An 11,063-nucleotide genomic window follows, 5' to 3' on the forward strand; every position below is an offset into this window, starting at 1 on the left:
TTTTTACTTCTGCCCTTTTATCTCAATGGCTCCCTCTTCTTTTGACCTAATAAATTCTACCTCTCACTTAAAATTCTTAATGCTTAATTCTGCAGGATGAACTAAGGTGGCAGGGATCCTCAGAGATCCCAAGAGTTACACTGCCACCTAAGGATGCTTTCAGAACACCGTCTGGATGTGGCTCTTGCCATCTTGCCTTGGCTCTCCTTCCTATGTGCCTGGGAAGCAGAAATGGAGAGACCTCAAACCACAACTCATTCTCAAGCTACCTCCTTTTCAAAGCCCAGAACTCTGAATAATAAATTTTTTACCTACATGAAGAGGACAAAGTCCCTACCCTGTGGACCTTTTCTTGGAGGAGACTGAGCAAATGACTACACGTTAATCCAGACCTAGTCAATCGTCTCCCTTGAAGAAACTTAAAACATAAATAGTAGATAGTTTACATAGGGACTGAAGCCATATTTTAAAAAGTGGTGGAACAGAGAGATGGATAATGAAAACGCAAATAAACATAGTTTCTGTACAGAACATAACAGGTGTGTATGCTTATGGTAGGTTATTGCTTTAACAAGATTGGTCAGAGGAATCCTTTCCAATGACGTCAAAGGCAGAGGAGGATACTAAGGTGAAAGTTCTCCCAAAGATGTAAACCTCATGATAATTTGCTTTATATGTATAAAAACACATGTATTAGCAATGAAAGTGGAAGGTATATTCAAGAAGGGAGATAATAAGAGGGAGGGTGAAGGGTAAAATCTGAGGTGCTTGGGCCCGTTTTGAGAACAGGGCAGGAAAAGCAAGCAATTAACAGGCAATCCCACACCATTGCCACCAGGGAAGGCAAAGTAAAAGTGTTAAGTTGCTCAGTCGTTTTGTCCGACTCTCTGCGACCCCAAAGTCTATGGCCACCAGGCTCCTCTGTCCAGGGAATTCTCCAGGCAAGAATACTGGGGTGGGTTCATATTCCCGTCTCCAGGGGATCTTCCTAACCCAGGGATTGAACCCAGGTCTCCTGCATTGCATTGCAGGAAGATTCTTTACCATCTGAGAAGAAAAGTTATGACCAACCTAGACAGCATATTAAGAAACAGAGACATTACTTTGCCAACAAAGGTCCGTCTAGTCAAAGCTATGGTTTTTCCAGTAGTCATGTATGGATGTGAGAGTTGGACTATAAAGAAAGCTGAGTACTGAAGAATTGATAATTTTGAACTGTGGTGTTGGAGAAGACTCTTGAGAGTCCCTTGGACTGCAAGGAGATCCAACCAGTCCATCCTAAAGGAAATCAGTCCTGAATATCCACTGGAAGGACTGATGCTGAAGCTGAAACTCCAATACTTTGACCGCCTGATGCGAAGAACTGACTCATTGGGAAAGACCCTGATGCGGGGAAAGACTGAAGGCGGGAGGAAAAGGCGATGACAGAGGATAAGATGGTTGGATGGCATCACCGATTCAATGGACATGAGTTTGAGTAAGCTCCTGGAGTTGGTGATGGACAGGGAAGCCGGGCGTGCTGCAGTCCATAGGGGCGAAGAGTCGGACACGACTGAGCGACTGATCTGACTGAACTGACTGAACTGAACACCATTGCTTTGCTGGAGGTTATGACTTAGTGCTGAACCGAAAGTGAAAGTGAAAATAGAACGCAAAGCGTGGGAAAGGGTCATGAGCCATAATTCCACTTCCTCCTTGGCCAGCGTCTTCCTGCCCTCCTCCTCATGTTCTAGTGCCCCTTCGTTGGGCTGAGATCCCTACCAGTGCCTTCGTACCCCAATTCCCCAGCGCCCGTTAGGGCCATAGACTCTCGCTCCGCCCCGCCAGAAGAACTTCCGCGTCCTCGGCTGCCCCACCCCCGGCGGTTCTGCGCACGCGCGGGGGCCATATTAGCAGCGGATAGCCCGGCACAGTAGTGTCTTCTCCCGTGGAGAAAGGTGCTCGGTGTCGGTCTCCACTCTTCAGCGTCTTCCCTCCGGTGAGCCTTTACCCGTTGCGCATCCTCGGAAGCTTGGCCGCTCTCCCTGCAGGCCGGAGCCGTGAGCCTCGCGGCAGAGCGGGTCCCGGCCTGCAGCGGCCGCCGAGGAGCCGTGGGCACGATGACTCTGCACCGGCTCGTCAGTGACGGACCCGCCGGGGAACTGGCCCCGGCCGGCCTCCACCGGGCTTCCCTGCGCTGAGCGGGCATCGCGGGGCCGGGGACGCTCGGGCGGCGGGGCGGGCGCGGGCCTGGTGGGCAGGACAGAGTGGTAGGGCTGCCTTGGTCCCAGGAAGAGTTCGTAGGCGAAAATGAAGCTGCGGGAGAGGAGGTGCGGGTGACTCGCCTCGGGCGGTTGACCGGCGTGGAGATGAGAAAGTTGTGTTCTCGCGCGAATCAGAAGCCCGGCGGGTCTCCTCTCTGTGCCCTCCTGGCTCTTTGCTCAGGGCCACACTTACCTTTCAGCTGCCTGTTGCAGTACCCTCATAACTGGTTATTCTGCCCCAGTCTTCACCAGCCAGAGCGATCTTTCTAAAATGCCAGTCAGCTTCTGTGGCTCTTTGGCCCAGCATTATTCTTTGGAGCCCCATTGCTTAAGAGATAAAATTCACAGTTTTTACCTGGGCATGCGGGCCTTCGGGGCCTGATCCCTGCTTATTTTTCCATTCTTAATTCTCAGTATTCCAGGATTTGGGAAAATTGGCTCTGGAAGCCGAAGTTTGGCTTTTCAACCAAGTCACGCAGAGCCCCAATGTTGTCTTCTGTAGAAATAGTAATAATGCCCAAGATTGCTGTCCCGCTTCTCCCTTTCATGGTTCAGGACCCCGGTATCATCCTGTGGAGAAAGCCTAAGTCTCTTAGCTTGGCATTCAAAGCTCTACATGATCTAGATACTTGTTTAGTTCTTTAGTTTTTTCATATATCTGTATATTTTTAAAAAATTTTAATTGGAGGATAATTGCTTAACAATGTTGTATTGGTTTCTGCTCTACAAGTTGTGAATCAGCCATAAGTATGCATATATCCCCTCCCTCTTGAGCCCTTCACTCCCATCCCACCTACTCCCATCCCACCTTTCTAGGTTGACAGAGCACTAGGCTGAGCTCCCTGTGCTATACAGCAGCTTCCCACTAGTTACCTGTTTTACACATGATGGTGTGTGTATTTCAGTGCTACTCTCAATTCGTCCCAACCTCTTCCTCCTGCCCCTCACTGTGCCCACAAGTCCCTTTTCTACATCTGTGTCTATCCCTGCCCTGCAAATAGGTTCATCTGTACCATTTTCCTGGATTCCTGTATATGTGTTAATATACAATATTTGTTTTTCACTTTGTGACTCACTTCACTCTGTATAACAGGCTCTAGATTCATCCACCTGGGTTCAACCTACTCCAATTAGTTCCTTACTATGACTGACTAATAGTTCATTGTGTCTATGAATACAGCTTCTTTACTCATTCATCTGTAGATGGACATCTAGGTTGCTTCCATGTCATATGTATGTTTTTTTTAACTTCAGCAACTTGTCTTACCCATTGAGCTATCCTGCCTCAGTGCCCTTTGTTCATGCTTTCTCCTCTGCCTGGAATGCCTTTTCCTTCTTTCTTCCCCCATTCTTCCTCTTAGACCTGAATGTTCTCAGCCTTATTTCTGCCTTTCCTGCCTCTAATATGGGCTCATATTCTGTATTTGTTTCACAAAAACTACTTCCTGGATTTTCTCCAACCTGTTCCCACTCTACCCTTGGTGCCTCTGTTTCCACACTGCTTTATAATTGTCCTTCTGTGTCTGCTTCCCTCACTGTAAACTCTTCAGGAAAGGGATTGGTCGTACATAGGTAGGATCTTGGTATTTCAGCATTTAGCATAGTGCCTGGGTGCACCATAATGTTGGCTGAATGAAGACAGTGGACAAAACAGATTTTTTTCAAGTCAAGAAATGCTTTTTAAACTGTAGGTTTCATTTAATAATTACCTTATTTTCTTTTTACAGGAATTATCATAAACTTAAGAAAACATGGTGAGTTAATATACATGACAATAAACTGTTGCCTGATAAATCAAATTGCTTGTACTCATCTTACCAACTTGCATGAGAAAATTGAAATGGAATGATGTCTTCGTATCAGTTTCCTCCCATATGCTGAATTTTGCATGCCAGGATGTGTTCTGTAAAATGATTTGTGGGTTTGCAGGGGTTGACTCAGAGAACACGATGGCATCCCACTCCAGTACTTTTGCCTGGAAAATCCCATGGACGGAGGAGCCTGGTAGGCTGCAGTCCACGGGGTCGCTAGGGGTCGGACACGACTGAGCGACTTCACTTTCACTTTTACGCATTGGAGAAGGAAATGGCAACCCACTCCAGTGTTCTTGCCTGGAGAATCCCAGGGACAGGGGAGCCTGGTGGGCTGCCGTTTATGGGGTCGCACAGAGTCGAACATGACTGAAGCGACTTAGCAGCAGCAGGGGTTGACTTTTTTTAGTGGGTAGAAATCATTTGTATGTTTTTCCTTTGCAGTCTCGAAGATATGACTCCAGGACCACTATATTTTCTCCAGAAGGTAAAATATAAATTATTTGATCTGTCTCAAAAAAAAAAAAAAAAAAAATTTTAAGTGTTAAGTTGTTCATCCTTTTTGTACTTTGAGGTAGTTATGGTCACTAGGTTAATAGTTATGGTCACTAGGCTTCATAGGACTATTAGTAAAAATGGGACAGTTGTTTGTAGCTCTCTAGTGTTGTTGCTGATTGCTCTTGAACCAGTGGTGCGAGAACAAGGAGGAGAGTCTTGGTTTCTTTCTGCTTGTGTCTTGTAGGTCGCTTGTACCAAGTTGAATATGCCATGGAAGCTATTGGACACGCAGGCACCTGTTTGGGAATTTTAGCAAACGATGGTGTTCTGCTTGCAGCAGAGAGACGCAACATCCACAAGCTTCTTGATGAAGTCTTTTTTTCTGAAAAAATTTATAAACTGAATGAGTAAGTGCAATCTTAGGGAAGAGAGTTGAAAACATCTCATCATATTTTGGGAGGGCTATGCACTATGACACGGTACAATTGAACAGTTTGTTGTGTTTTTACTTTTGAAAATTCCTGGTTTTAACGTAACCTGCTTGAAACCTCCTTGAAGCCCACGACCATAAATGCAGGGCCAGGTACTCAGTGGAGAAACGTTGTACAGTGATGAGAGTACAGGCATGGCGGTCACTCAGCTTTGGGTTTAATCTAGGTTCCACCAATACAAGCTGTGACTTCACACCCATTGTTTAACTTCTCTGGGCCTCCAGTAGAGCCTACTGGAGTCATTGTGGCAGTTCAGTGAAATAAAATGAATGAGTGAAATAAGCTAGCACAGTGTTAGGAATATAGGAGGACCTCGAGGTATTGTTTAGAATGGTTAGGAGGAATTAGTTTTAATTATACTGAATCTTAACAAAGACCATGCCTCCTGGAGGTCTTAGAAAAGTTTAGACAGGGCCTGTACACTAGTGAAATTTCTGCTATACTTGGGTGTACAGGACTGCAGCTAGCAGAGTGGATTTGCTGATTGGAGACCCTCCCTTCTGTGGTGCGCCATGTGAATGTTGGCTGTAGGGCCTTTTTGATACACCCACCCTGGAAAGTGTCATCCCTCCACAGTCACTGTCGGGCCCTCTCAAGCAGCCTGCAGGCTTGATTGGGCACAGTGCCAGAGGAGTCAAGGCTGTAGGATAGCCGGGGCAGCCTTCAGGAAACGGAGGGTAGATAAAGAAAATGCACTCTCCCAGTGAGCCTAGCCCTGGGCTTCCTTGTCAGGCTCAAAAATATCCTGCCCTTCGGGTCCCTTCATCTTCACCCCCATCAAGTGAAGCCTTTGAAAGTAAGAATACTTATTCCCAAGAATGTGAAGTAGTCTGTCTTCCTGTCTGGCTAAACATTTTTCTTCCTTGCGGTTGAATCTTCTTGGGATTTACCCTAGCTTCCTAGTGTTTATTCTCTTGCCCTGTTCACAGGGTGGTGATGGTAAATGCATCTGTTGTGAAGAACTCAAGGGTGCATTTTTTATCTTATGTGTTGAATGACAACAAGTTGAAAGTTTCCAACAAAGATAAAACTCATGTAGTTTTTGCCTGAAGGGTGTAGCACCTGTGAGTAAGCATGGTGAATTTCTAATAGAATTTAGTGTATTGTAAAACTTGTAAAATACCTCTGGCAAGCATCCTCCCTAATTACAGATAAATGTCTTTCTTTTCTGCAAGGGATATGGCCTGTAGCGTGGCAGGCATAACTTCTGATGCTAATGTTCTGACCAATGAACTGAGGCTCATTGCGCAAAGGTATGGTCATAAATAATTGATATGTAAAGTTAATTTTGATGTTTCTAAGAAGAATGCATTTTTTTTAAAGATTAAAGTAATTAAAAACCTATTAACTGAAAATTACAGTTTATTTCTTTAACCAAACTTGTAAAATATTTGGTTGGCCAAAAAGATCATTCATCTTATGGAAAACCTGAATGAACTTTTTGGCCAACCCAGTATTGTTTACGGTAAGGTTATTAAGCGTTGCCATACCCTCTGCCTTCCCCCTTCAGATTACAACTATTATGTTGTCCCCATGGCAGAGATATTTTTAAAAGGATATTTTGCTTAGTGTGTGTAGTGTTTCAGAGAAAACTATTAATATGCCAGTTTCTTTATCCTAGGTATTTATTACAGTATCAGGAGCCAATTCCTTGTGAGCAGTTGGTCACAGCACTGTGTGATATCAAACAAGCTTATACACAGTTTGGAGGTACTGAAACCTTTGGAAATTTTATTCCCAAGAGTTAAAACGTTTTATGAGTAATAACCTTTTTGAAACAGTAAAAAGAAATTGAAAATGAAATAAGTAGACACTTTTCATACATTCCAGCTTCATGAACTAACTGGCTTCTCCTATGTAGACTATCAAACATTTTATTAATAGACTACTGAAAGGCCAAAATAACATGTTAAAATCAGAAAACAAATGACTTTTTACGTAATAGTAATGGTATTCAGCACTGGTCATCTGTGTATTCCCTCTCCTCACCGCATCCAAATCCTAGAAACAAAAGTGGAATTTCTGATGGAGCTTATCTGTGGTGGCCAGAACATGAGCAGTTTATGAATGCTTAACTTCACAGGAGAGGGGTTAGCCACATTCACTGAGCTCAAGTAACCATAGTGATGTTAAATTTAGAGTGTTGATATGTGTGACTTTGTTTTCTCTGTTAAAGGAAAACGTCCTTTTGGTGTTTCATTGCTTTACATTGGCTGGGATAAGCACTATGGCTTTCAGCTCTATCAGAGCGATCCTAGTGGAAATTATGGAGGTTGGAAAGCCACATGCATTGGAAACAATAGTGCTGTGAGTATTTTTGTGTTGCTATAAAAATCTAGCAAAAGGTCTAATCACTGCCATAATTACAAAGTAGTGATGAGTGTAAACAACATTTTAAAGTAGCTGCAACAAACTTAACATGATATGAAAATCTCCGTGATTTCTATTGGTGATAAAGTCACAGGTAGTACTAATACTGCTAGGATTTATTACCTACAATAATAACGAAAGGAAGTACCAGTTTTCAGTTAGAAGTTGTGAAAATAAGATCTAGTTTTTTTGGGTTTTTCCCACAGAATAGTCACAGACTCCCTGAATTCTGTCACGGATCCCTGGGGTCCATTCATAGATCATCACCCTCCCTCCTTCACACCCCTATCCCATGTCTACCCTCCCTGCCATCGAAATTGTTTATATTGGTTATAATGCCAATAATAATTTGGCATTATTCGTGTTCCTAAAAATGTACAGTTTTAAAGGAAATTCTCTATGTTGATTCTTCTTTATGTTTTATAGGCAGCTGTATCAATGTTAAAACAAGACTACAAAGAAGGAGAAATGACTTTGAAGTCAGCACTTGCTTTAGCTATCAAAGTCCTAAATAAGACCATGGATGTTAGTAAGCTGTCTGCTGAAAAAGGTAATTTATGTGCGCTCCTATAACTTGTTTGTTTAGTGAGAGAAGTAATTGAGTGGCTCTTGTGTTAGGCCTTTAACATGTTATGTAGTTCATTGAAACAGCAGCCTTTTTAAGTTAGGTGGCCTTATAACCATTTCCTAGACTTGACCAGGGTCAACATTGACAAGTTCTGGAGCTACAATTCCACATTACATTCCAAGCTTAAGGATTTGAGCCTGAATGTTCTCAATCTGTAATTAAATCTAAGCCATCCTATTTTATCTCATCGACTTCTTAATGATAATATCTATGCTCATGTATATACAAACTAAAGAATATGAAAGAAAGTTACATATTTATATGTGTGTGTGTGTATATATATATGTTTGGTGTACTTTATCAGAGGTATAACATTTTAAAAAGTTCTGCATCTACTGATCTTTTATGTTAAGCCCATGTTTGCAGTTGTAAATGCTATATTTAGCTAAAGTTATATGACCACATATGGCACCCCACTCCAGTACTCTTGCCTGGAAAATCCCATGGATGGAGAAGCCTGGAAGGCTGCAGTCCACGGGGTCGCTGAGGGTCGAACATGACTGAGCGACTTCACTTTCACGCATTGGAGAAGGAAATGGCAACCCACTCCAGTGTTCTTGCCTGGAGAATCCCAGGGACGGGGGAGCCTGGTGGGCTGCCGTCTATGGGGTCACACAGAGTCGGACACGACTGAAGTGACTTAGCAGTAGCAATAGCAATATGACCACATAAAACAATATTTCTAAATAATGTGTTTGAAAACTTATGGTAAATTAATATATTGATTTAATTTGGGATGACTTAGCTTCTGGTGTTCCTTTAAAAATGCCATTTACTTGCAGATTGTTATCTCTTGTCTACTTCTACTTAATTTCAGGAGGCAGTACTCGATTTCCCCTACTCAGAAGCTCTTCTCCTTTTGGTATTAGTCTGCTTTTTCTCATCTGTAGTCATAGGGGCTACTTTTCCTTTGAGAAGTTTGTGAAAAATAAATGTAAATAGTGGTTAAAGATACTGGCTGAGCCTGCAGAGATTCCAACAAGGAGATTATGATTTCTTCTGGTCAGGCTAGCTAGAGCAATTGGCTGGTTGTATTGAAAACTTTTTCCTAAAATTAACAGAACAGCAGCTCAGAGGTTAGTATGGGTGAAGATAAGGAAGATATTAAAATAAAAATATTCATAAAAGCATTACCAGATGGAAAGTATTTTTGTTTCCTTAAAAGTATCTATGAATTAATTGTATTAGACAGAAAACTTGGAAAAGTGTAGTAAAGCTCAAAGGGTATGAAGAGATTAAACTGTAGTTGCCCGTTAAGTGTGTTGGCTAAGTATGGCTGCCTGTAATACATGTGTGTGTGTTTGCTTCTAGTGGAAATTGCCACACTAACAAGAGAGAATGGAAAGACTGTCATCAGAGTTCTCAAACAAAAAGAAGTGGAACAGTTGATCAAAAAACATGAGGAAGAAGAAGCTAAAGCTGAGCGTGAGAAGAAAGAAAAAGAACAGAAAGAAAAGGATAAATAGAAGACAAAATCAGGGATTTTATAACTCATTTGGGGCACCATTTCAGTGTAAAGGCTGTCCTACTCTTCCACTTTGAGAAAGCTTTGACAAACTTTTTTAACTTGTCTAGTGGGAAAATAGGACGGTACCAACTGAATTGGGTCCTTGTTATTTCTGTCCAGGTGAATATTGTAATAATGATTACTCTTTATGGACATCTTAATCACCCTCTCCCTCTTTTTTTTTTTTTTTGAATAAAATTTGGAAAGAATGGAAATGGTGAAGGGAAAAATTCTCTAGCAATAACTGTTGAAGATACCAGGATTAATAGGGCTGTGGTTTTTTTCATGAATGTAGTGTGGCCACCTTTGCAGTAACCTTTAAAAAATGGACAGAAATGTAAACAGCATAAATAGAGAAAGATGGGAACTGTGCAGTGGAGATTTCCTATTTTGTTCCCCTACCAACTTGGAGAACCTGTAGCCCAATCTGAGCAAAACAGAGAGCTGTCCTTCTAGGCCTCATCTGATATTACCCTATCAGAGGCTTGTCCAGTGAAATAAGTCACATTCCTCTTCTAGGTTTGCCAGCCTTTGATACTGATGGATATTCTTACTGGACTTAAAAATTGTGTGTGTGTATACACCCATACATACATGCAAACATTGTAAAACATGAAAGGCATAATTAAAATGAAAGCCCTATGTACCAACTGCCCAGCTCCAGAAGCAAATTAATCAGTACTTTTGAAGTCCCCTGTGTATTCATTTCAGGTCTCATTCTTCTCTCCTCTTGCCCAAGAGGTGACCACTACTGTGAGCCCATCGTTCCTGTAAGCTATGGGTCTTCCACTCTGGTTTTCCACCCCTCTACTCCAGGTGGTCCTGGTGGGTCTGTCAGTCAGAGAACCCCACTCCTGTCACAAAGGTGAGCACCTACTTCAGTCTGTAGGAATGGGTTTGAGAATGAACATGTGGACTGAGCCAGGCCAGATGTGATGTGGATATAAGGAAACGATGCTGAGGATTGTGCAGTAGACCAGCTGCCCACAGATGGCAGCACAAGCCACGTGGAAGGCTGAAGGAGGAACGAAGGCTACAGAGGAAAAGCGTGACCAAGAGATGAGAATAGTTCAGTTTTATCCAAGGGGTGCTCCACTGCTGAGATTTGCTCAATTCAGGTACACTGAGGATGCTGTCACTTAGAGTTCTCTGATGGAAGTGCTGAAAGGCAGTGCTACTTAAAGTGGTCTGTGGATCAACAAGCATCGCCTGGGAGTTGGCTAGAAATGCAGATTCTGGCGTCCTATCCCAAGCCTGATTCAAAATCTTGGCATAGAGCCCAGCAATCTTTTAACAAGCTTGCATGTGTTTCAAATGCATACCGAAGTTTGAGAAGTGCTTTGCTGCATATTGGAATCACCTTTATACCCAGGCTATGCATGTGCATGCAAAGTCACTTCAGTCATGTCCTACTCTTTGGTACCCTATAAACAGTAGCCTACCAGGTTTCTCTGTCCCTGGGATTCTCCAGGCAAGAATACTGGAGTGGGTTGCCATGCCCTCCTCCAGGGAATC

General features: G+C 42.9%; 1 protein-coding gene across 1 annotated transcript; it reads left to right on the forward strand.

The window, feature by feature from the left end:
* The first annotated feature begins 1,886 nt into the window (after positions 1-1,886).
* PSMA4 (proteasome 20S subunit alpha 4) lies at positions 1,887-9,920 on the forward strand. Its single transcript, XM_061394703.1, has 9 exons — positions 1,887-1,978; positions 3,971-3,997; positions 4,499-4,541; positions 4,797-4,959; positions 6,219-6,296; positions 6,665-6,753; positions 7,220-7,350; positions 7,840-7,963; positions 9,353-9,920. The coding sequence occupies exons 2-9, from the start codon at positions 3,995-3,997 to the stop codon at positions 9,505-9,507; spliced, it is 786 nt and encodes a 261-aa protein (XP_061250687.1). The 5' UTR covers positions 1,887-1,978; positions 3,971-3,994; the 3' UTR covers positions 9,508-9,920.
* The last annotated feature ends 1,143 nt before the right edge of the window (positions 9,921-11,063 follow it).

The sequence above is a fragment of the Bos javanicus genome, chromosome 21, assembly GCF_032452875.1.
Source record: "Bos javanicus breed banteng chromosome 21, ARS-OSU_banteng_1.0, whole genome shotgun sequence".
Classification (NCBI taxonomy): Eukaryota; Metazoa; Chordata; class Mammalia; order Artiodactyla; family Bovidae; genus Bos; species Bos javanicus.